This window comes from Aptenodytes forsteri, unplaced genomic scaffold (assembly GCF_000699145.1).
Source record: "Aptenodytes forsteri isolate BGI_AS27 unplaced genomic scaffold, ASM69914v1 Scaffold349, whole genome shotgun sequence".
Classification (NCBI taxonomy): Eukaryota; Metazoa; Chordata; class Aves; order Sphenisciformes; family Spheniscidae; genus Aptenodytes; species Aptenodytes forsteri.
The window spans coordinates 4,485,258-4,512,379 of record NW_008794452.1 but is presented as its reverse complement, the minus strand read 5'-3'; the positions used below and the strand labels follow the sequence as shown (position 1 = coordinate 4,512,379).

Sequence of the window (27,122 nt, the reverse complement as noted above, 5' to 3'; positions counted from 1 at the left end):
GCAGCTTTGTGTCAACATCTCCACAACAGCTTTAGTTATGTCACTTATAGCACTAATACTTCAGCCAGAAGAGCTGGTTAGTTGTGTGCTAAGTGTGATACAGCAAGCACTTAATTACAGATGCTGCTGCTTTTTTTCTTTTTTTTTTTCTTTTTAAGGTGAGAAATTCCCAGAGCAAAAGTAGGGTTTATAACAATAACCACACTTGACACATCTTTTTCTTTTTTTCTTATAAAACAAACAAAATCACCATGAAATATTCTCATTAATTACAGAGATTATTATGAGTTAAAAGCAAAACAGAAGCTCCTCATGCATCACTTCTAAAATCCTTTTCCCCCTCTCTGTGGGCTGGAGGCAGAAGTTTACCGTCTACCCTCAAGGGAGGGGAAAAGGGAGCAGAACATTTTTAAGAGCTTTCTTTAAAGTGTGTGTGTGTATGTGTGTGTGTGAGAAAAATTCATCACTACAAATCTAAAATGAGGTTACTCTTTAAAAACTTCTAAACTAAAGTAACAAGGGACACTAAACAAACTCCTGAAAAGAGATGGTAACTCAATTGCTTAAGGTGATATAAATGGCTAGAGGATGCTGATAGCATGAAGAAATCGGACTAAACCCCTCTCATCTCTAGTCACAGCTCTTCATCAAGTCACAACACATCACACTACTACCACTCCCCCTCCTCATCACATTGAAAAAATAAAACCCACCTCTAATGCTTTTAATGCTACTCAAGTTTGTTGAAAAATAAAGTTTCATTTGGCTGCTGTTGCTACTTAGTGTCTAGCTTGGCCATTTCTTGCACATAGATGCCAATGCTTTCACTGTCGAAGAGCAGAAAGTAAATGTTCTTCAAGGAGGAAGAGCTGGTGCCGTCAAAATGGGTGGAAATAGCTCTTAGAGTCACCTGGGCTGCCGTCTGTTTTGGGAAGCAGTTTCTATGTGGTAGGGGAAGAAAACAAAATAAGTGAGTGTCAGCTATCTGTGCAGCTATTATGTACACGTGATGCTGAAAGGAACAAGCCACAGCTGTACCAAATACAGGCTGCTGTTAAGATAGTGCCAGTTGCAGTTTTGCAATGTGTAAATCCCAGAAGCAAACCCCAAGGTTTTGATAGCAATATTCATCTGCTGCTGTATTAGTTTCCTTGCTGGCATAGTTACTGTTTTCATTTGCTTCTACTTTTTATAACCACACAAAGTTTTTTAACACTCTCCCTTAGAATTAGACTTTTCCATGCCATGCTGGGCAGGCTAAAAAGTTGAAGGGATGATTATTTTTTTAGTTGAAAACTGAAAAAAAGAAACTAAAAAAAACCCAACAAAAAACCATCAACTACTTAGCTGACTTCCTCACTCTGTCATTAAAAATACTTTGCTTGAGACTTCAGTGAAAATAATTGAAATTATTTATTTGAAATCACCTAACCCCAAGCCAAATTAAGGCCAAGGCGCATTCATTTTGATGTAATTTTGATAGTAATTTTCATTATGATAGTAATTTTGATAGTTTTGATAGTAATATTCTCTAACCTAAAATCTGAAAAGCTAAAAGCTACTAGTCTTTACAGTAAGTGGACTTTTCAACTGTGTTGACATCTCTTGGGGCACCTGGCCCACATCCTTGAGATTCAAGCTTCTTGGCAGCAGCATTTTTTCCATCTTAATCATTCTCATACACCTTTTTCAAGTCACAAAGCCATTCAGCTGTAACACAGTTCCTTCGCCCTCATCTCTGTGCTACAAGGGAACTGGCTGAGAGCACATTGCAAAGAGCACAGGTACTATGAAGGTCAGGTGCTTTGCATCTCTGTTTATATAAAAATATGACTGCTATAATACTGGACAAAATTTCAAGAACTGTTCTACAGTTTGACCTTGATGCCTATCTAATGAAATACTCTGCCTTGCAGCATGCTCATGCTTAGGAAGTTCTCCACATTGTTCTACTTGTCTAACACTAAACAGATTCCTTGTCCTAGAAAGCATCCCTTCCTGAAGCGATACATGTGTGTCTCTGCCACTGACATCTGGAGGGAAGGACACTCTCCTGCATTCCCTGCTGGAGTTTCTCCACTGCCTGACAATGCTTGTAATAGTTCTGCTGATTTTGCACAACAGTGAAGAGTGTCGATGCAGTGCTTGCTACATGAGCACGTAGGAAGCCACGTACCTTGGAGAGTTTGGATGAGACTTTACTGGGACATACCGAATTGTTTGAAGGTGAGTTAAGACCGAGCTGAGATTTCAGACGGGTCTTTGGGCATTACTCTGCTGGCTGCTCTTGAGTTTAATGCCTCCTATTTAGATTCTACTGCACGATAATGCTCCAGAGGAAGTTAGATCCATGCCAAAAAAAATTGACCAGCACAACCTAGCCCACGTCCTTCCTCTGAAACAGGATTACATATAACTTTTCTGCTTCTGAAAAAAGTTTGTCTAACCTATACTTAAAGATCTCCAGTGATTGGGCTACATCAGAATACACAGATAAGCAATCCCAGTGCCTAACAATACTTACACTTGAAAAAATATTTCTTTTAATAGCATCCAGAGCTGCCTTTGCAGTGTTTTTTTCTTTTTCCCCCTCTCTGATAGCACTGTGATGTGCATTTTTTTTCCCTTTCTAAGTTTAGTACTACTCACTTCTTACTCAATTTCATGTTAGTGATTTCAGACTACTTATCATATTTATATTAAAAACCATCCAAAAAAGAGCTTGGAAACTAGTCATCAACAACTGCTGTATCCATATTCACCTAACCCAAATGATTACTAGCAAACACATTTTCCTACTTTTAGTCCCTGGACAGCATCTGCAGCAACCCAGCTAATATGCCTTTCTGGCAGCAAGCTATTGATAAGGACTTTTTGAAAATGGTTTTCAGTTAATATATATCTGCTTCACAGCACAAGTAATTTCATCTAAACTGCATTTCTCTACTTTTTAATGTCAAAATCATAGAGGTGAAAAGCCCTGGCACAATTGAGATATCCCATCTATTGCTACATTATATCTGTTACTGTAAACAGTCCCTAAGATGGGACAGAGGAAAGATGAAAATTCACAGAACTGATACAGCATAATTCCTGATCTACCCAACAAAACCAGCATTTCTTGTGCAGACATGTAGGTGGAATAAAATGACAGCAAAACCATTAAGTCTTATTTGAAAAACTCTGCCTTTTTTCAGACAACTTTGAGGTCCTTTGATAAATAAAGTGTAAACCAGCAGCACCTGGTAAGACTTACTCTATTTTCTGTTAGCAGGAGTAATTTTAAGAGCAACAGAGAGTGAAATGGAACTAAGCAGCAGAAGGATCTGCACTAAGACTAATGTTCCAAGACTGGATTATTGTTAGATAACGCTCATAGGAGACATGAGAGTCTATAGAGACTATTTCTATCGGCATTAAATGCTACAGTTCATTTTTGAAAGCTGAACTTTATTATTAAAGAGTGGTAAAACAATTTATCACATTTTGCTTTGACTGAACACTATAAACAAAAAGATCTGTGTATAAAGGAAGAAAAATCATTAAAAATTGCACTGCCCCTCTATTTATTCTTTTGTCCTGATCCATAAAAATCTTATTTTGTCTTGAAAAGTGTCTGTGTAAAAATGGCATTTTCACCTCCTGTGTATTCAGTGATGTGTGGTGATTTTACTGATCAAAACGCAGTTTTACTTTCATTTTATTCACTACCGGGCCAACACAACTGGACTGTACTATGTACTCTACTCTTTGGGCATTACTAACAAAATCAGTAGTTACATTTCAAATTAAACATAAGTGTGCGAACTCCAACACGAAAGAACAACTTCTGCAGTTAGCAGGGCTTGTGTAAGGTTTCTCGTGATCAGACCAAGCAAGATTAACGAACTGTTGGTTTGAAAAAAAAAAAAGAAAAAAAAAGAAAAAGGTTAATACTTTGGATTTCTTAGTCAAGCACATTTTATTTGCTAGTTATTGAGAAAGAAATGTGTAGTTTCACAGTTGATGTCATAGTTCCCTTTTTAAAGCAGAACTACATTTGAGAAACATTGATTTTCTTTTGAAAGAAAACATTTTGCGTCACTAGTCTGTTTAATACCTATTCTCAGGATGACTTAAGTGAACACCCTACATTTACCTAGCTCAGGTTGCATCACTGTTATTTGCCTTCAGTATTATGCTGGTATAATCTTACTAGTACAAATGTAGTTTTAATAAGATTCACCACAGCAAAATGAAGGGACATAAAAACTGAGGTGGTGCAGGCCGATAGTAGGAGAATGAAAATTACTGCCTAGCAATAGAAAACACAGCAAGTCCATTCAGCTCTCCTGTGGGTTAGCTAATTTCTCTGTATAAAGGCTTTCTGGTCGTTCCATGCAAACACTGCACTTCAAGCTCCTTTCATCTGGAGAAGCACGGTGTCAGATGGCACCTGCCACAGCTGTCTCTGGAGGCAGGGTCAGCCCCTTTTGTGCCACAAACCAGAGGATACCTCTCTATCACAGCAGCAGCTCTCTGACAGCTAATTACACCATTGCTACCTGATACAGAATCCTCCTATGCAGAAAGAGTCATACCTGCCACTGGGAAACGGGGGGAAAGCCACGGACTTCAACTTCTTGTCTTCTGCAGCTGTTAAGCAGTTCTTTACAGTCTCTTCAAGCTGCTCTTCACACTTGTCTGAGCCCCACTGTGGGATGTGACAGTGGATGACAAACTTTGCTGCTAGGCCGCTAGACTGAGTAAGTGCAGCTAACACAAACGAAAATATAACATTTAGTTTTGAATAGAAACCACCCTGCAATGACCTCTCAATCCAATGTACTTTCTTAATTACATTACCTCTTCAAAGAAATACATTAGGGATTAAAATATGCTACAATGGCTCACTTGCAATCATAATCTGACTGTCTCGTCACTACTTTTGCGATCAATTATTATTTCTTTGGAGACCAAAGAACCCGGGGCTCAGTTGGTCAACACATAGTTATTCAATAGTATTTTTTAGCTTTCTCATTCAGCATGGCCCCTCAATTTGTTTTATGCAAAGTATCAAAATCCTGCACTGAACACAGTATCATTAATCACCCAATAGACATTTCTGCAGTGCTGTCACAGCCTTATCTGAATGCCTTACACAAATATCCTGCATCATCATTACAGCTCCAGAGTGTTAGGGAGTAATATTTAGACCCACTTCACAGCTGGGTTATTTCAGACAACGACATGAATATCAAAGATGTTTGTTGAAAGTCTCCACCAGTTGTGTCCAATTAGGAATCTCAGATTAATTTTTCAGAAAGCATAATATTTCTCCAGGACCTGCAGAGTCCACAGCATGGCATCAGTTTGCTTTTGTTGCAGTTGTGACCATTAGCACTTCTGAAAATCTGGGTCTCGGGAATCTCAGGTTAAACACCCTGAAATTAGCTGTGCAATTAATGCCCAAGGATGAAAAACTTGGATTTATTCACTTGTCCACCATCACAGAGGAATTCTGTCTAATGCTTCACTGTGCCACTTAAATTTCAACCAGAAGATAAATGTCAAGCCTTTAACCATAGGGAGCAAATTGACTGAAAACAACACAGGTATCCTGTGAGCAGCACTTGAATTCAAGCCCATTAGGCTTGTGTTTGCAGTAGACCTCCAGTGATTAACAACCATTTATTACCCCTTGCCTCAAAACCAGTAGAAGGGGCTATTTCAAACATAACAACACAACACAATGCTTAAGAGCGTACATTTTCCTATCTATTAAATTAAGATTATCTTCTTTCCTGGGACTGGCTTAACTGCATAAAAGGAGTCTATTTTCTAGTTAGGTAGTGATGTTGACAGAGAAAAGTAGTTTACTTTGATGTTATGGTATATATTTTTGATTCAATGCAAAAGTGAAGCAAAGTATCTCATACAAAATTTTCCCTGTCATTTGAGGTTATAAAACTAGGCTATTCATTTAGGAAATTTTAAAAACTAGACTACTTAAAGCATTTAGATTCTTGGGTATTGAGATACTAAGCCAAATAAGGCACTGGAAGATATATTTTAACTTCTCTCCATCTGCCCTCCAGCCACCTTCAATCCCTATGAATTGGTTTAATTTGTTGACGAAGGAAGACATAATCTCAAACCCCAAACTATTCACTGCTACAGATGTGTTAAACATTTGAAGGGAGCTCTTCTGTAATCTGTATTTCTATAATGTAGCTGTAGTACCTGGGAGAAGAGCAGCAATTGCTCTTCCAAAAAGCATGTCAGTTCTAAAGATCGTATCGCATCTTTATTTGTGTTCAAAGTAAGGTAATTGTTTGGATTGTACTGTTCATCAAATATGCATAAAGCAGGATAATTTATAAACTATCACTGTTCTTATACCTCTTATGTTAGACTGAGAGCTGTTTCTGATCCTCACTAAGGAATGCGTTACAAAAATAGGACAGAAAAGATGGCACAAAGGTGACAGCACAAGTTTTCCTTAATTTTTGAGCTCTCACAGACAGAAATTGCCTAAGGTATATTAATCAGCCTGCTGTAACTTAATGGTGGCACCTAGAAGCTCAAACGCTGGATGCGCACAGCACACAGGTATCCTATTCTTCCTCCTTTTTTTTTTTCCCCTAAGTAGGCTGTCTGTATCAGCAACAGCTTCGAACAAGAAACAGAAACATCTACATCACATAAGCAAAGGCACATATATAATCAAGAACAGATCAAAATGTCCAGAGAAAAGAACGTATGGAATGAGCTCCAAAAGAGTGTAGAGATACTACACTCCAAAAGAGTGTAGTATCCTTTTTACCTTCAGCAACTTCCAAAGGTCCTTGAGATTTGCGAAGCTCTTTCACTGTTTCTAAAAACTCTTTCCCTCCAGCCTTTTCCAATGCCTTGCCTGCAAGGACACAGAGCAAAAGGCCTTGGCTTCAAAGTATCAGCATAGGAAAAAAACTCTACGTTATTTAAAAGAAGAATATTGTACACATATTAGCCTGTTTCCCTCTATCAGCAGCAGCTGAACTTTATGTTTACCACTCTATCTAGCCACAGATAAAGTTTACTTTTTATTGGTTTTGAAAATCCCTGCATGTTAGTACTGGAAATTACTTTAGTATAATTACCTGTAACAATGCTATCTTACTCTGTCTTATGGCTAAAATAGTGAAGAGTGGGATTTTCAGGACTCAGATTTTCAGCCTCCAAAATTAACTCAACATACAAAACCTACTACTTTCTGAAATAAACACAGCTAATCCAAAAGCCTGCTACTGGATTCTGTGTCTCTCTATGCAACCTACTGCATATCTCTTTTTTACCTCCCTCTTGCTTCAATTTCCGTATTTGTACACCAGCAGTAATAATATTTCCTTATTTCACATGAGCAGTATAAGGCTTTGTACATGAGTATTTCTAAAGTATGTAAAATCCTACAATGAAAAGCGTAATTAGAAGAGTTATTAATATATAATTTTCTTCACAGAATTTTCAGAGGCAAATGTAAAAATAATCCAATAAAGACCGCAATAATGTTTATTTACACCTTTGCTGCTCATGTGCTTCAACAAATTATCTGTGTTTTGATTGTCATAAGCCATCATTTAAAAAAAGATAAATTAGTGATTAGCCTGTTATACCTAGGCAAATCCAGCCTGATTTTCAGAAGTGTTTTAAGTGATATTTTATGGCCTGGGGAAGATTCAGATGAAACAGGACGGGATCTCAGCAGGCAGCTAGTAGACCAGCTACTGTTCCAACTCTAGATCTGTTTTTAGTGCGTGTAGCAGAGCCTCACCTATTTCCTCCTTGAGGTCTATTTCAGCAGTTGTAGGGTGAACAATGCCTTCTACCTTCATGGAGCCAATATGGCTGATGTCACTCTGTGTCAGAGAAAGCTGTAAAATAATAATAAGAGAGTAGAAAAAAAAAAATAGTAATCTGAATCATTTTCATACCAAAAAACAAAAAATGAAAGTAGGCTGGATTCAGTCTTTCAGAGATCAGTAGTTTTACTGTGTTCAATATGTGTGATTCTGATTTTTAGCCTTTAATTAATTAGTACACCACTCAGATTGTTTTGTGATAAGCCTACAGCTTGGGAGCTTGCTCCAGAAGAAGTTACTGCTAGAAAATTCATGTTCTAGCATCACACTTTGAAGAGAAAAGGCTGACTTTGGAAATGCTTTTGTTTAAAGAGAAAAATACTAAAATGAAACAGCTTTTCTCCTGGAGAAAACACTTGCCCCCAGTAAACTACTGTAGGGACTGAGAAGAAGGGCTGACACTATCCTGATCTATAAAGGCTTCACCACCCAAGTAATTAATTTCCCTTTGACTTCCTGGCATAAATAAAATAAGGAATGCTTTACCCACCCACACATCTGGATACAGGAACTGACCAAAACTTGATGTCTTAAGGTGCTCAAAAAAGGCTGCTCCCCAGATTTCACAGCCTAAGCACTTTGAGCAACAACAGAGGACAGTATACCATCAGTACAGGGGGCTTACGGAAGCAGTTTCAGGAAGAACACTTCTTCCAGATGACATTAATATTGGAAATAATAATAATAATAATAATAATAATAATAATAATATAGTGACTATATCTCCATAGTTAAATCTGTAAAAAACCCTCCAGTTTCATTCAGAGGGTCCAAAAATTAAGGAAGGCAAAATCTTTCCGTCTTGGTGAGTACAGGGGGGGAAAAAAAAAAAGGGACAGACAGTTGGCTGGACACCAAGGACGTGGGTATTTTGGTGGGACAGTTTTGTAATTCTGGCCAGGCAAGGTGTCACAGTCTGTGCTGAGATGGAGAAGTAGGAATGCCCTGCAGCTCTGGTGAGCTCCTCAATTTGAACAGTGAGAGAGCGGCGCCCCACAGCCCACTTTCAGATGGAGCATCCAGGCTTCTGGCACAAACCAACATGTGGAAGCTCTGGGCAATCCTAGGACCTGGCCCAGAAATACTCTTTTATAAATAATAAATAGCCTAGAAGGTTAAACCTGGTTTGGCAGTATACCAGGCACAACGCATCCAAGTCCAAACAGAACAAAACTCTAAAACAGCTTAGGCCAAGAAATTAATCAGTATGGCTCTCTATAGAGAAGAGAGGCTGACCAGCATTATTGTTGGAAATCTTTTATCTGCAGACGTATTTTTTGAGACCCTTTACCAGGCCCATGAATTGAGTGAGTTTTGGCCTTCAATTTGGGACCACTAAGGAAGAACGTAGAGAAGATTTTGTACTGGTGTTAGATCAAAAGCATCCTCCCGTTTATGCTAGGCTCCACTGCTGTGATCCCAATCTGTTATAGCTTTGTATTACCTTTTGTCCTGGCACAAGGCTCTTGGAGGACAAGATAGTGAAACCATCCCCAGGTCCATCTTCAGATGTTGAATTTGAAGCTCCTTCTTTTTCATTGTCCTTTTGTTTGTTCTATTTGGGAGGAGAAAAAAGCAAGAACTCTCAAAGGAAAAAAAAAAAAATCAACATTTACCATTATTCAGTAATGGATAGATTTAATCAGTTACTACAAATCTCATCTTCTCAGATCAATAAATATATTACTCATAGCCTTTTAATCCCCAAAGATTATGTAACAACAGCGGTCTTCACTGTTTATATAATGCTAAAACATCAGTGGTTCATCTGAGGCATTACATACGTTCGTAGTCACATTAAGAATTGGGGCACCCACATCCATCTGTAGTTTTACTAACAATTAAGGTTGTATTTATCAGTGGGCATGTGCTAGTTTATTTTTGCTGCTAACAGAGAAGAGCTCATACTAAATCAAACTTAGTAACTTAGTAACCCAGTCAAATGCTCCAATCTGAAGGAAAAAACAACTTTATGATCTGAAAAAAAATCGTAAGTCTCAGCTAATAAATCATAAATCTGAATCCATATTGACAGGAGCGAGCCATCACACCTCCATACAAGCAGTCAGAAAGACAAAATGAAATAACTAATAGCTGAAGTTTGAATGCAAAATCCCCTTTGTGGGACACACTCCTTCATGCAGCTTAGCTCCAGGAGCAGCAAACCTGTTCCTACCAGGGCTGCAGGAGCATTTCCTCACATCTCTCAATATTTGCTTTAAGGTATGTCAAGAACCTAACTCTTCCTAACAAGTCCCAAACTCTGCATGTGCACAATTGAAAGTAAGGTAGCTGAGATCAATACACAGAGGCATCCTATTAAGCATCCCATTAAGCAACACTGTTTTCTTTTTAAAAGAAAATTTTTCTGCATATTCTCAGCTATGGAAATGTATTAAAGCTTAGAGGCTTCAAGAGAGATGTGCTTAACACAAGTTTAAAAAGCTTAGGCCAGAGCTTAATATTGTTTACTCCTACCCAATCAAAAATTTAGCAGTGTTTTAAGATGCATGCTCTGGAATGACAAACCAAGAGCACTGATCTGGGTTACTGCTTTACCAAATTAAACCATTTTGGATGGTGATAGTGGATGGGCAACCGTAAGGGAAGGTGCAGTAGTCAAGTTCCGGTTCCTTTATTCTTCTTGCAACTCTTTTAAAAACCATTAACAACAGCACACCTAAGAACACATGAAACAAAGAGCTTGTCAAAATGACATTTATGTACCATGTCAGGACAAGTTCTCTGGACAGTGAAAAATCTTCAACAGCAATTCGGCAACTGTACAAGGCTGAAGGTGTGACATCTCTCAAGTAGAAAATGTTTTAAAATACAGCTTCCTTTATTTTAAAAGATAGAGTTCACTGCCGCACAGTTAGTGTGGAGATGAAGAGATTCTACACAGTTATCAAGAAAGTATTGCAAAGGGTGACATGGAAATCTGAAAAGTTTCCCTCAAAGCTTTAAAGGTTTTTGTTATGAAAATTCATTACAAAAATACTGTGTTTGCCTTTATTTCTAAAGTTAGAGAAAAAAAAATCCTGGTGTGTCTATTATCAACTCCTACCTCCCATTTCCAGTTGTTACAAACAAACAATGCAGAAGCGCTAATTTATTCCTCCTAATAATCTTAGTTGGGTTTGATCCATCCCCTCTCCCACACCTCTGGAATCCTGCGTCTGCCTCATGCTTACCTTTTTGGGTGTCCGGGCCTTGGTAGACTTTGCCTTCTTCCCACTCTTTTTGTTCACCATGGATTTCCTTCCCTTCTTCTCAGGAGTAGGTGAAAGGATGGTCTCAGATTTGCCTTTGGCACCCCGTTTCTTGGCTAGAAGTTCTGGCTGAATTCTGGGCAGGACACCTCCACTTGCAATAGTCACACCTTTTAGCAACTGCAAGGAGAAGCAGTGTAAAGGAGCACATTACAGATTCTCTTAGTCTGCACTCAAGCTATTTTTGCTGACTACATTACACATATGCAAGTAGAGTCCACACTTCCCAAAGCATTGCACCTCGTCCCTTTATCATGAAAAAAAAACCCCAAACAAAAACTATGAGGGAGAAAATCCACAATAACAAGAAACCTGGCAGGTCACAGCAAGGTCAGCCAACACATCCTGGAGAACTCCATTACTGTACAGGTCAGCCAATCTTCTCTCTTCCAGTGCTGGTCTTTCTGCATACCTGTCCTTGGTGACTCACAAGCAATGAGTGAGGGTAAGAGGAGATGGTAAGTGCCTGCAGGCTACTTACAAAAATGATTGCACCACAGCCCTGCTCAAAGAAGGACTGGTTGTAGATCCCTTTGGCAGGGAAACAGATTCAGTGAAAGCAAGCGTGAGCCCCAAGAACCTGCTTTGCAGAGGCGAACAATAGGAATGGGCTGTGATATTAGGTGGAGGACAAAATCTGGCTAATTCCTAACGGACAACAGTAGATCTAGTCCCCAGTTCACAGGCCAGTGACCAGCGCCACAGAGCAGGGAATTTCTCTGCATGCTTTTCCCTCTCTCCTGGCCTCTGTTTTGACTTTTTTTCCCCCTTGACTGGAAACAAAGCCAGATGACTTCATGGGCACCACATTTTCATTATTTAAAGCAGTCAAATTAAGTGCAGGAATCTTTCAAAGTGTGAATGATATCATCCATCTTCACGTGGGGCCAACCAAGAAAAGATCCTCTGATGCTGACTGAACCTTTCCAGCACCACTGAATGCTACAATTCGCAGCCCATGCCATGATCTCTCTTCTCACTCAACAAGTTTTGCAGAAGTGATCCCAGAAGTGATCCTCAGAGTCAGAGCACCGCAAACCACAGTCTGGGTACTAATGGGACCTGGGCAGACAGAGGGCGAGGCAGTCCTGGAGGCAGCAATAGCAGAGAGTGAGCCAGATCCTTACCCAAGATGGGCCTCACAAACAGTATAATAGAAAACACACATTTCTACAGCTTTTGGGAAAAGGTCTTCCATATGGCACATTTTCTTTAAGTATTGGATGTCCCTGAGGAAAAAATTAAGCATCAGGTTTACCCACTTCAAGAGGACTCACAGGCTACAAAAGAAGCAAAATTTATATCCAGAGGATTTAAGATGGGATATCTCAGAACCTTCTTTTTTGTTTGCTTTTATTCAAGTGGGCACAATCTTGTCGTCTTCTGCTCTAATAATTGTGTTCTCATTCATGTGTTAGACTAAACTGTTTCTAACCTTCCATGGTAGCAGCTTCATTCATGCCACAGCATGTAACACTCGCACTGAAATGTAAATGGGTACCTGATTCAGTTCCTCATCATTTGCAACTGCCAGAAGGATGTGTCTGGGGGCAATTCTTCCTTTCTTGTTGTCTCGTGCTGCATTTCCCGCTAATTCTAGAATTTCAGCTGTAAACACATTGAGATAAAAATGAGTAACAAAAATGCAACTTATGTACACCCTATATACACATTTTACATTCCTTCTTAATATCCATTTACCTTTTTGTGGGTGTTTCTCAATTTAAATGGTCTTTGCTACAGAAAGACAGAAACCAAACCACACTCAATGTATTTGTAAATTTACGTAAAATAATTTGTCCTTCCTAATTCCCTAAAGGACAGCTAGCAGAAAATATGCTAAGCTTGGTTCACATAACTTCTTTTACAAGTCCCAAGTCAGAATTCTCTTTCAAAAAAACAAGAAACACCCTATAAAAATGTACATCAGCAGTCCAAAATTTAGCAGTAAGCCTGTAACAATAAAACAGTAAAGCATGCAATGAAACCCCAAACCTAATACAGACAGTTCTGACAAAACAGCAAGGATTCTCAGGACCAGGTAAGACAAAGACTGAGGTGCATTTAAAGAAATACTTTGAAAGCCAACAAACTAGCCAGGCAATGCTGCAATTCTGCATTAAAGGGCATTGAAAATCTGTGAGAAGGTTCATTTCAGAACAAGATGTGAAAGGTTTGACTTTAGAGGCAAGCAGAAACAACATAAGAGCTTCAATGCATGAACTATTGGTAGAAAGTTCCTTCTACGTCTCCGGGAACAGGAGGTCACTTCGAAAGTAGTTTCTCTAAATTTGCAATAACATTTATACTGTGACTGAGGTCACTGAGCTTTTTCTAATTATTATAGAGGAAACAGAGACACGTCTTTCTGAGTTTATTTAAACTGTAGCAGTCAGTATAACTCATTAACTTACACAGTTTGGCCCCTACTCAGGAGTTATTTCTCATGTAAGAACTCTACTGAAACACTGAGAAGGAAGGAGAAGGGAATGTTTTGCTCAAATAATCATAAAAATCATAATCACGCCTTGTTTCATTTAAAAAGTATCCACTGTCCCTGCCTTCTGGTTTTTGTTTTTGTATTTACATCTGTCACTAACAGGGGTAAGAAAGTTACAGCCCATCAGTGTCCTATTAATGATATCTGACTCCTTTTTATCAACTAAATAAAGAACTGTAACTTATAAAAAGAAAAACTTTCATGAAAAATCTAGCAGAAATCTACATAATGCTCTCTGGCTAAAATCCAAAGGATTTCAACAAGAGGTTTAGCTCGCAGTTCATGGGAAAAATACAAGCTTTCAATTTGACTTAGTGAGAATAACAAAAGTGCATACTTGTCATCCAGTTTTCACTACTATGCAGCATACATACTTAACTGAATGTTGGAGATGTAAAAGCCATTGTTTAGAATTACGTGCATATTCGCAGTGAATTGTCTAAGAAATAGTGTCTTTTGAAAATTTTCACAATTATTCATGCAAAACTTTCAAGAAACATTATCAAAGTTGCAAAGACAAGCACTTAAATTTTAGGAAATATTAGAACCACGGTTGCGATAACTAGGCCACTGCCATGAGGAAAACGCAGAGTGCAATCGGATGATCAGAAATAGTATCACACCACAAATACACACTAGGCCTACATTAAAAGTTACGGCAGCAACCTCGGCTCTGGCATTTCCTAACTTTGGAGTGTTTGACTTGGACTTTAAAGAAGAATCCTGCATAATCCACCTACATTCACCCCTATGGGGGATGCAAAGCTAGAAGTTTCAGACCCAACTCTCAGACCTCTGCCAGTGGAGCTAACGCAGCAGCAGACAGCAGGAACAGATTGCCATCCATTGTGCAGACCAGCATAAAGCAAGAAGAGAGACTCAGACTTCTCCAGTGGGTTTTGCAAGATTGGTGCTGATAGCAGAGGAAGATTGCATCAGGAAAAAAAAAAAAGCAACACATACTTACCTGTGTGGTAACTGAAGTTCTTTCAGATGTGCCAACAACAGGCACATCCTGCTACCTGTGTGCTCACCCCACTCCCCCAGGTTCTGGGTCCTTTGGCCAGCAGCATCCTGATGGTGCACTCAAATGTCCTCTGCCTAATGTTAAGAGCAAAAAACGCAGAACACTCAAATGCCAGCCCTCTACCACAGAACACCGGGAAGAAGGGAATCCAAGGCAGAGAAGATGTATGGCAGACTGTGGAATATGCGTATAACTTATCAAAGGATGCCAATTATTTGCATTGGTAAATAATTGCCTTACCTCCTTCTAACGATTGGCTATATGCATATTTTTCTAATGTTGGAGGCAAGGACTCAGTCTTAAGAATATAAAATGGCACTTGCAAAAATGCAACATCAAATCTGGAGGCTTCAGTTATCACAACCCCTGCTGATAAGAACAGATCCCTAAAGAAACTGCTTTATATTTCAAGCAGAAATGTCTTGACAGCTGAGGTTACCTAAACTCTAAGGAGACTAGTCTGAGAATATAGCTCCTATAAAGAAGTCCTGTACTATAACAAGCTCTCCTGAAATCAGGCATCTTGATATTCTCAGACATAAGTTGGTTTTACTTTACGTCCTCTCAGCAGCAGACATTAAGAATTAAAGTGAAATCTGAAATAATCTTGCTTCCCTCAAGATTCAACATCCACACAAGATGCCTCCATGCTGGAAGCATAACTTCAAATTCAGACCTCTTCAGTGCAGATGGCTAAAAGCTCATTTATGCACTCCACAGTTCACCTTAGCCTCAGATAGACATTGAACATATGTCAACAGAGTAATGCTCAGATCTGTCCACTGACTCTACACAACACTCAGTCTTATTAATAGAGCCTTTTCTCCTGCTTGATAAGCACTCGGGACCAGGGAAGAACATAATTGTCTTCCAACCGACACAAGTGGCAGCCAAGCTATGACCTGAATGGGATTACATCTTCTCATCCTGTGACATACAGGAAAAAGAGGTTTCTTTAGCTGATGGATCAACAGATTTGGAGTATCTGGGAACTAAAAGCATCATAGCCAGGCCAAAGCTATTTGTTCAGCTGAGCTCAGCCTGCTTTTGTGAAGTGCTCAGCTGGACTGATAAGAAAGATATATGAGAACTACTGACAGCAGAATCAGAAAGATTTTAGACAGGTTATCTTGTTTTCCACTTCCCCTTTAGGATAAGTTTTGACAGTTGCTGTTACACTACCATGTACAAATCTACCCAATAATACCTTTGCTCTGAAAAGACGTATCAGATGATGGAGTCCTTGGTCCTCCATTTGCAAGCGGAAAAGTATCTGCTCAATTTGTCTCTTGATGGCAGATGAGTGAAACAGACAGAGGAGTATGCCAGCTGATGTCCTTTGAAGGAGGAGGTATTTGCTGGTGTTGTGTTCTGCCCTAATTTAGAGAAGATGGCTTTCCATTGACATCTTCTGTGAGTTCCTCTGACCAGCACACCAGTCACATGTCTTCTGCTTCCTAAGCAAGAGGCATCTGTATTCCTTGCCTACATTTTGGGAAGGTGCATTATGGGACACATGCAGTTGATGTTTGATTTAGATGATGATGACTGTAGTCAGCCCCATGCACACTCAGAGCATAGTCTGGCATGCGTCTGTTGCAAAGTCCATAAATCCAATGGGACCGAGGCCAATTTTTCGTGGAGTTTTAACTCTGAAGCCAGTGGAGCCCAACACTGTTCCAGTAAACACAACCTTCTGGATAGGAATTAAGCTGCAGTTTTGCAATATGATTTTCAAGCCTAAGATATAAAACAGCATAGAGAGATTATAAAAAAAAGCCTTAGAACACTGATGAGATCTTCTTCACATTAGCTAATCAGTCAAGGTAAAAGTACCTCTTCTTGGGATACACTGCGGTGATTGCTGGCATTTTAACAATGGGGTTGATAAGCCAAAGTGCAGATTTGGCGTTGATAATGGCTGTGGGGTGCAGCCACAATCAATCTTGCATACACAGAGCAAAAATGGGGATCTAGTAGCTCACGACACAGAACACATACCAAAGCCAAAAGGCAGTCTGAACCACATGGCAACTGTGAGTAATGATGCTCAAGATGTATATGCACCATCCGGATGATGCTAGTCAAGAGGCTCAGTGCTTCAGGGCAACACAAATATAGGCCATCAACAGACCACGTGCATGGCTGATCGCTCACAGGAGAATCACTGGTCCATGCAAGGCCCTGGATGAATGCAATCAGACAGCTCTGGTCCTGTTTGACTCTTCCAGCCTCATCCACCTTGCCCCTATCCCAGCCATGACTTGCTTTCCCAGCTCCATAGCCCATTCTCCTTTCCTTGGCAATCCACATCTGAGACTTCTATCTCAGTTGCCTTTCCTGGACCATTTCCATTTCTCCCGTCCACTCTTCTCAGTTGTAATAATACTCAGGCTCAAACTTCCTTTCTAGGTTCTTCATTATCAGCACCCCCTCCATCCAATCCTTGGCCTGTGCCCTATTTTTCCAACTTACTCTCCAGCTTCCTGGAAGGATTTTTGGATGCCCCTTGCCATTTATTTGCCCACTGGTCATCAGTTTAGCTCTCCCCACTAGCCAGATCCATCCCCGGCTCTTTCTCTAACATCAATATACTTCTCCCATAACCATCATCTCCCCAAAATGTTATGATCTGTTCCCAGTCTCCTTCTCTGACCAATGTGGAACCTGTTCCCAGTCTCCCAGTCTGCTTATCCAGTTAATTCCAGCCTGCCCTTCCCACCTCACGGACAGTAAGTAGGATTAGCCTCTCCTTCAACTTCTTTTCATGTACTCCCTGCCTTCAGTCCCAGACCTCTTGCCACTCACCTCTGTGCGGCTTTTGCCTTCACATCAGAGAGCTTCCTCCCCTGTGCTGCCCGGTACCACTGAGACCAGAGAAAGCCCACTCCCTGCTCTCAGTGCTGTGACCAGGAGCAGCCGGGGACAGCAGTGAGAGGGAAAGTCCTTCTGAGCACCTGTAGCCACGGGCTGAAGCATTCTCAGCCACTGCGTGGAGTGGCCCATACACAGTCCTGTCACACGTTGGAGCTGAGAGGTTGAGGGCATGCTCCATCACTCTGGGGGATGATGCATAAACAGTCTGGGAGCTGAGAGAGGTTGGAGCATGCTCAGTGAGGACTAAGTCTTTGAAGATTTTAGCTGTTAAAATCAAAGTCTCTGCTGAGCATGAGCAACCTGTGATTTTTCAAAGTTACAGCTTGGCCAAATAAAGCAGATTTCTCTGAGATGGCAGTGACTACCCTTTCCCTTTTGTAAAGCATCAAGTCTCTGCTCAAACACAGAGAAGCACCCAGGAGTTTAGAGGAGAAGTTCTGGTGAATGTTTTAACATAACAAAAACCCATGGTTCAACCTGCTTCTGTGAAACAGTTAAAGAACCAGACTCCCTTACTCCCACCCTCCCAGATTTAGCCTGAAGCAGTTCCCCTGTACGAAGGCTTTCAGCCTGAGTAGCCACCATTTCATAGTTGCAAGTCCATGACAGAAAACTGGAATTTGTAATAGGAAGTATCAGGCAATGTTAAATGTTACCAGCTTGATACATAATACCCCCTTTGACGACAGCCTTGGAAAACCACATTTTGTTTCTAAAGGCTTCCCAAAACCAAAGACTATATTCACACATACATATTAGGAATAACTAGATCAGCAGGGTTAGATGTTGCAACACTGTTTTTTAATTGAACTAGCCACCTTTGTAATCTTTTCAAACAAAACTCTGGATAGAGCACAGAAACTTTGGTTTGGAAATACTGCTACCCACAAGCAATAGGTGTTTGCTCAGAAACACTACTCCATTCTATTACAACAGATACAGAGTTGGGCCGAGAGGGGGTTCTCCCTCTGCTGAACCAAGCAGCTTAAAATAACATTCCCTTACAATTTACGTGGGCCCCTAGCCTACACATGTAGCAATTTTCTTGCCTGGTTGACTACACATTCTTTTTTTCTAAAACTAAGCGTAGGCCCACACATAATCTGCCCTTTCCATATTAATGATTTAAATTAAACTGCACTTACTAGCCAGAAGCAGAGCCAAGCTATATACTGTTCTAGTTCACATAATAGGTAAACAGTGCTGCGCTGTATGTTATATAAAGGTGACCACAACTTGGTCTGCACTACCAAAGTGCTGCATATACCAGATGTGCTGCTGACAATTTATTACTACACCTTGTAATAATTGCCACAGCTCAGAACAAGCATCTCCAAATGCTTACCCTAGAAACTCCTTTGAATGCTATGGATCCCTGTGGAGTGGGAAAAGAAAAAAAGTATTCCTCCCCAGACTGAAGGTCAGCAGAATCATTATGCAGCACATTATTCAGTTATAAAAGTTAGTGCAATTTCCAAAACCCATGTAATATGGTTTTCATCTTGCAATACCCAGACATCCAGAAGTCTGCAGATGACTTCTAAGCGATTCACAATCAATGATAAAGCAAACACACCTTGCTATAGAGAAATTCATATTTATGACATTCCTGAAGAGGCCTGAACCTCCAACTAGAAAACATACAGAGGCCTACCAACAAAAACAAGGTTGAAAATCACTGTGGTAGAGCTATGAATCCTCCATCTCCACCTTTCTCCCTAACTCCCTGCAGCCTCTGAAGCATCCCTGATGAGTAGCACTCCATGTTGCAAACAACTAAACAAGCTCTGCAAGTCGCAGACTTCCCTGGTACAGCACAACTGCACCAGCTCCACTGAGAGAGAGATTTCTGCAGTTACAAGATTTCATTTTTAATGTATGAATTTGGATTGTGCAAATATGAGTATATGTATGTTCTTAATGAAGTGAAAGATCGTCTCTAAAATCACTTAGAGAACTGATCTTTCTCTATGATGAAATGATCTTAATACAAACATGTTTGTTCCCACACAGTAAAAAAATAAAATAAAAATCAAATGAGCAGAAGAAATGATCACCATCTTGGATTTTGATTCTGCTTTTCAGTGGTGTTTTGCTTTATTTTAAAACCAGCTCCTTTTCTGGACTTCTCTCTTGAAGGAACTGGGGGTGAACATAAATGCAAGCTTAAACATTTTGTTTACATTTCTTCCACATAAGCAATACTTTTTCACTCCAACTCCAGAAGTAGCCTCAGAAAAAAAAAGAAAAAAAAAAAATTGATTCTCATCCTGCAACTAATCAGCACAAATGTGGAAGTTTCTGTAACACACTATTAGGCATCATCAGAAATTTAACTTATTAATAGTGAAATTATCACTATTTCAGATTTTCTCTACACCTTTGAAAGGAAACAGTGCTTTTATTGTCTGGTAGTGAGAACAGGCTTTCATGTGTAAAAACGACAGCAATGTTTGCATAAAGACTGACATGCTGTTACATGGACAACCAGGCTCCATGCAAGCTTGTTCCATGCCACTCTGGCAATAAACTATGCTCCTGAAACACAACCCACTCAATTAATTCCATCCAGGCTTGTGACTCCTCACAGATTCTCTAATGCACCTCAGTCTTGATCTGTAACACCTAAGTAACCTGAACCAGAATCCTCTCTCCACTGGGCGTTGTAACAATTTGCTAAAGTGCTATTTTCCATAATTAAATAAGAAACCGAGCAGATATGATAGTAGGACAGTCTGAAATATTGCAATACATCACAGTATATTGCAGTATATTGTATCACCATGTGACACCTGCCCCTTCCTCTGAGGTCAGTTTCAGAAAGGAAGGGAAAAGAAAACTCAGGGTATGTGGGAAGATTTAAACCCTGACACAGTTTCTTTATACACTTAGGCAAGCCAAAAGGATTTTTAAAATACAAATGAACAACCTCCGTATTTCATAACACTTTGACACTGATCTGCAAGGAGAAATGCAGCCAGCGAAACAGAGTTTGTTCACTTAAAAAGCACAACAGATGTACAAGGTGGGTTTGCTTTTTTTCCTCCTGTTATTCACATCCAGGTGTATCAAAAGCCTAATTCATATCAGTTTTCTCTTGGACAGAAACTACCTAGATGCAACTCCTGACTCTGCAAAGCAAGAAAAAATAATCCTTCCACCTAGTGACCAAGCATGGTGCCTCTAAAGGAGAAAATTTCCATCCACAGCCTCTTCAAAAAGCAAATTAATCTCCTTAGCATTTTAAGCAAATTTCAACAAATGCTGCACTTGCAGAGCCTGACTTTCAGAAGTGCTGAACACATTTGTATCCCATCCCATGGATACCCCTGGCTTCCGTGTGTTATCAGCACTTCCAGGATCAGGTTCTTGGTTTACCTGCTAGGTACTCTATGACGGCTGCCATGTAAACTGGTGCTCCAACACCTATCCGGTACTTGTATGTTCCTTTCTTTAAGTAGCGCATCATCCTCCCCACAGGGAAAATAACGCCCGCCCTGCTTGAGCGTGAGAGTTTGGACATTTTCTTCTTCCCACTTCGGCCCGACATCTTGCAGCTTTGTGCTTTTCAATTTGCTGGTGATTCTTAGGCCTTTGCTCCAATCCAAAGCTGCAAGAGAAAAGAAACGGGATTGGTGTTCAGCATGTGAGAAACATCTTTATACATTATCTTGTTCTTCCAGAAGAAAAAATCCAAACCCATTCTCAATACCTGTTAAAGCTGAGGCATTATTCATTAAAAGTTGAATAACTGGAACATTTGCTATAGCTTTTCTTTTGACTACTGCACTGTCAGTGTAGCAATATCACAGAAAAAGTGGTTTGGAGAATATAAAAAGAAAAAAATCAAATGTACATTAAATGAATCTTTAAAAAACAAAAACAAAACCAAATCACACCAAGGCAGACATCTGCAGCATGGAAGATTTCCATGCTGATTGTTAAGTTTAGCAAGTTATAAACAGCTGAGAAGAACTGGCATAATGGACAGCATTAAACAAGCTGAAAAGCAGATACTAGTGCCACCTGTAAGTAGAGGAAGTCGTACTGCTCACACAGAAGATAAAACCTACCTACAAACACACTGCTGCTTCACAGGTCTTTTATATGGGGAATTTCAATGCATGGCTGAAGAGAAGAAGCAGGCAAGCAGCTATTCTTCAAGCACCTCCCCTCACGCTGCTCTGGCCTCAGGAACTGAGCCCCAGGGGCCAGCTCACAGGCTTCACCGCTTTCATAATTTTCCCTGGATCACCTTCACAGCAGCTCCTGGGAGCCCCAGAAGCCTTCCTCCACAGAGCTAAGGGGAGATCTTTAATCTCTCATCTTAAAAGGACTGGCTACCAGGTTTTTCTGTCCATCAAGCTCCCTGAAGATGTGGTTTTTCCCTGCATTAAGAGCCAACCTAGTCTATACATAGGAGCAAAGAAAACAAATCTCATTTTCTCCTTGTTTTCCTAGCAACAATGAGATTGCAGGTAAATGGACAACAAACCCTGGAGTCAGCCACTCCAAAGTGTGCATGCGGTCATAGTTACACCCCTAGTTCTCACTCGCAGTCATATAATGGGGAAGTTTTAACTCTGTGTCCAAAAATTGTTTTTAACTCCATTTTGACAGCTGCCCTGGGAGTGTCCTAATTATGATCCTGGTTACAACACAATAGATCAAGATTCACTCCTCTGAAATAAACCTGCCACAGATGGTATTTCTGTCAATGAAGGCAAAGCTACTTAATTCCCAGTATTCATTCACCTCAATGAAACAAGGAAACAGAAGGAGGGAGATAATTTGAAAAATGTTACCATTACTTTAGGTGATACTGTTAAATCTTATCATAATCTGCATTTTAAATAGCCTTCAAAAAAAAAAGAAAAAGTCGTTGACATCACTGCAAGCCCCTGGGAACAATCAACGTTCATCCGAGGAGGGCACAGAAATCTGTGTTTCGTTCTTATCCTGCTTATTACAAATCAAGTCCATATACAAAGAGGGTCACCTGTCCCATACAAAGCCCGACATTCACAGAAACCAGCTTATCCATAACAGCCAAATTCAAGGGTGGGTTTCTACGATAACCTAACTTGAACACAGTTTCATTATGATAGCAAGGAAATAAAATCACCACAGGGTCTGCAGGGATCTATAAAACCCTGGCGTGTCCTTGTTACCAGCCAGATAATTTTTTCTTTCTGCATGCAATATATTATGTGGGTACAATAACAAAAGTTGGGAAAGATTAAACTAGTAAACCTATCAGACATGGACACCTCAAATTGATGCTGCTCATTATCCCACTCAGAGTTCCCTGAGAACTGCCAGCCTGGAATCACGAGTGGTGGTAAAAGAGCTCATTAACTACCACTTGCAAGTGCGCATTAAAGGCAATGGCCACTTCAAACAGATACAAGTGGAAAAAATTCCCGAGCAATCCATTAATTGCATTGATGCAGGAGTAAACAGTTGTGTAGGACACGGAACAATTGCTAGGAAGCAGCTCTGCTGATTAGGACCAGCAGGTTACAGTGGGGGGAAAAAGAGCTGTTGTGAAAAGGCAAACCTTGCACTAAGGTGTATAAGCAAGAGGACAGCCAGCGCTGAGCTGAGGAGCTATGTCCAACCGCAGATACCGCGCTTCAGGCATGTGGAGCAACAAGAATCCAGAGGAGGGTGATAAGAACAATCAGACGTCTGACACAAACTAAAAGGGAAGGCAAAAAGAAGCCAGGAGACATGATAATGGTCTTTAGAGACATAAAAGGCTGCTTCAAAGGTGGAGGGAGTAAGTGTTCCCTATAAAAGTGACAGGAGAAGAGCAGGACTCTTACAAAAGCTGGGTAGCAGGGAGGAGAGTGGAGCACTGGACTCAGTCAGACGGGGAGGTGGCAGAATCTTCCTGCCAGGGCAACTTCAAAACAGCTAGAGAATATATGTCAGAAATGGCACAGGTAGCGTTGGATCTGCCTTGAGACAGGAGGCTGGACGAGGTGATCTCTCAAGGTCCCTTCCTCCAGACCTCTTGCTCAATGAAATTAGCAATTTGTGAGAAACCCTTTATAAACTTTCAATTTCATATTATGCTACCGATTAACCTTTATAAATTGTCCTTTTCAGTTCGTGATAACTGACATTCAAATTAATGAATAAATGTAGGCTGGGAATTAGGTTTCTAGCCATCAGAGGAGCGAAATTCTGGAACAGCCTTCTCTTATGAGTAATATGAGCAACAATAACTCATTTTAAGGTGGAACTTAATAAATGTATGCACTAGGCTACGATTTGACTCCTGCAATACCAGCAGGACAGTTTCATCAACTGAGGGTTCAGTCCTACACTAAAATCCCTACAGAGAGCCATGCTGAAAGAGTACACTACAAACAACCATGTATCAAAATCATATTAAGCTAACCTCTCATATATTTGCTCCTCTAGTACCAAATCCCAACTGCATGTAAATCAATGAAAAAAAAGCAAACGTCATGAGGTTGCATTCACAGAAAATACCGTGGTTGAACTTGATCTCTGTGATGGAAAATCAAAACATATTTGTATAACTAAGCACACCGCTCTGGGGCATGCTGTTGCATTATATAAATTTCTGTTTAATTAATCACTTCTGGCTCATTCTTCTGTTGCCTCATTGAACTTTCCACCTCTTCTCTACCCCTTTATTCTTCCCTTCTCTCTCACAGCAAGTCTCAGCCATTTTTTCCCCTGCTGCCAAGGCAACCTTTGGAATCCCAAAACATTTTTCCAAATACACTGCAGGTAACAGATCAGGTATGTTTGCGGAATTTTGTGAAAGCCTAAATACAAAAGAGGTTTCAAAACTCTGCTAACACCGTGGCTCGCTCTCTCTTCTTTGCAACTTACATGGACCAGGTTATACTGGGGAGTGACATATACAACAGCATGTCTTTGTCTTGTCTTGTCTCCTATGGGAGGCGATTTTTGGTAGGAAAAGCAAGCTGTGGCATAGTCACATCTACTAGAAGACAATTCCTGTGGACCTGGACAAAGAAATGTGGTATGCTGGGGTTGCCAACTATCTACGCTAGGCACCTTGGAGGGTGGACGCTAAGGGAATGGTTCACAGGCTCAGGTGACCGTCAGTCCTTGGGATCTCGAAGCTCTCTTGCACAGAAGAGCTACGCCTGGTCTGCAGCAAGGCCCCAGGGGTTCGTGCCCTGCTGGCTCATTCCTCCCACAGGCAGGGGTTTGGTTTACCTTGGAGGATGCACATCAGCTCAGCCCTGACACTGTTACGTGATGCACTCTCCTGAACTGCTCCAAAGCTGCAAACAGAAGAGCTACAAGTTGAGCGCTGCTGTCCTAATTGTTCTCTTCGGATGACACAGCTAAGCGTCAAGGGCTTAGCAGTTGAAAAGCACTTGAGTCTACCCACATTAGTTCCCTCACTGCCAGCTGATTCATTGTCTCTACGTTTGCCCTTATAAACTACAGTCTCCATTAAAAAATACAGCCATGCCATTTATGTGAAGTCCATCCTCACTGAGTCAGAAGAACTGCGTCTATATCTGGCTACCATGACATCATGAGGCTTGGGCAATTTAAAGCAATTAATGTTTCCAATCCCTTAATTGGTCACGGCACACTCCTACTCTGCCATGACTCCAACATCCCTGTGTTGCTATGGGGGATTTAATAGCTAGCAGATCTCCCAGAGCTCTCTACAATATGATGAAAATAGGGTAGACTTTTGCAAGCTTGGTCTTCCTCTGTGAATTAAATCTTCTTCAGAGCCCAAAACAACCAGCAGCACTTTCCTTCTGCCAGCTGGAAAAAGAGCTCTACCTCCTCGCTTCTCTCAAGTGGGTCTGCTGGCCACTTGGAGGATCCCTCCACCACAGACGCTACCACCCCATTTTCTTCCACCATGGTTATCAGCAGAGAGTGATGACTGCTCCACAAGGACACTGGAACAAGAGACCGCCCTGGGACATTCCTCTCACCATTGCGCAATTTGCATCCCACACCACATCCTGACAGATCAAGGATTACCAAAGCAACCTTAAAACCACTTTCCAGTCCTTCCTACATGGACGCTCAGAACAACAAAATCTCATAATCATCTTTAGGTGCTAAGGACACGTATCATTTTTAGAAAGTAAGAATAACCTGCAGACACAGAAACAGATTGCAACTTCCAAGTGAGCCTGAACTTGAAAAGCTGGCCAGCAAGCAATTTCAGAGATTAACATGTCAAGATCTGGCAAGAAAGCATGGATGCACATCAGAAAGTTCAGTGCAGTACAAAATGCCTAAGATACATCAAATCTAAATTTTTCTCTAAGAAAAAACACTGAAAACAGTAAAAGAAAAGAAAATAAAAGAAAGCTTAGTTTGCACAACATAGCACCAAAACTGTTGTAACACTGGTGGAGAAGTGGAACTGGCTGTTCCTCTTCACATCCCAGATCATACACAAGACAGAAGCAAGCTAATAGCTACACCAAATATGAAATGCACGCTAGCAACTAGTTATCACTAAATACTTGAGCAATGATTAGGTAAATTCCCAGTCAGATTAAAACAGCTGGCATTGCAGCTTATCCTTCTGGACTTTACAGGTGGCTACAACATCATCTGGCAGACTAAAATTTAGCACAGTGTGCCAAGTGCCCTCCCTCAGACAACTAGATGTTCAGAAGCAGACATTACACTGGGAGCTTCACCAGAAGCTCACACAGGCTAAAACGCTCAGGCACAGCTGGATGCTGACCTCGGTGGCCTGGCCACTAACGCCCAAGTCTTTGCAAGGCCTTGTACCGGAACCATTTCTACCGATTTTATTCACCAATGATGCCTCAGACACCATTTCCAGATGGTTCACGTGTGCTTGGCATCTAAGCGTCCTGACTTCCAAATATTGAGAAAACTTGAAGTCAGCAGGCAAAGACTGCAATCAAGGACTTGCAGGACTATCAACACACCTGCACTTTCCTCATCTCCAGCTTAAGATCTATTTGAAAGTTAGGAGTTGACAAGCAATCCAAAGACATTATATCTAGGGGTCAACTTAGACTGCGCACTCGTATACAAACACCACTTTGTGAAAATAACTCAGAAGACCTAAAGCAGAAGCTTGTTACTGAATAAATCGGTAAGGCACAACCAATGCACAAACATAGCGCTATTCAGTGGGCAAGTGGTATGTCGCCTGGACTCGGCCTACTCCAAACCGATAGACACAGTGTGTTCCTACTGAAAGCAGCTTCACGAGTACACTGAAGCCAGAAAAACCCAGGGGTCCTTGCAGACGCAGCTTCCCCTCACAAACTGCAGAGGCTGACCCCCGTGGCACAGCACGGCTCGCAGGCTGAGAGGATGGGCCTCGCTATTGACTCAGACTGAGTCTTCTTTTGACCTTGCTGAGAGCTGCCGAGCTCGCGGGAGCCAACCCGGTCACCACCAGGCCCCCGGAGCCACCTCAGGGCCAGGCAGCCCGACCCCGGCCGCTCAGCGTTGCCCGCTGAGGAGCGCGGCCGTTGGCAGCCCCGCCCCGCGCACACCTCGCGCACGCCACGCCGTTGCCTGGACACATC

General features: G+C 41.0%; 1 protein-coding gene across 1 annotated transcript; it reads right to left on the bottom strand.

The window, feature by feature from the left end:
* Positions 1-215: 215 nt before the first annotated feature.
* LOC103908211 (core histone macro-H2A.2) lies at positions 216-21,159 on the bottom strand. Its single transcript, XM_009290546.2, has 8 exons — positions 20,935-21,159; positions 12,654-12,760; positions 11,075-11,272; positions 9,325-9,435; positions 7,793-7,892; positions 6,806-6,895; positions 4,581-4,755; positions 216-941 (listed from the first exon to the last, which is right to left on the bottom strand). The coding sequence occupies exons 1-8, from the start codon at positions 21,104-21,106 to the stop codon at positions 776-778; spliced, it is 1,119 nt and encodes a 372-aa protein (XP_009288821.1). The 5' UTR covers positions 21,107-21,159; the 3' UTR covers positions 216-775.
* Between the last annotated feature and the right edge of the window lie 5,963 nt (positions 21,160-27,122).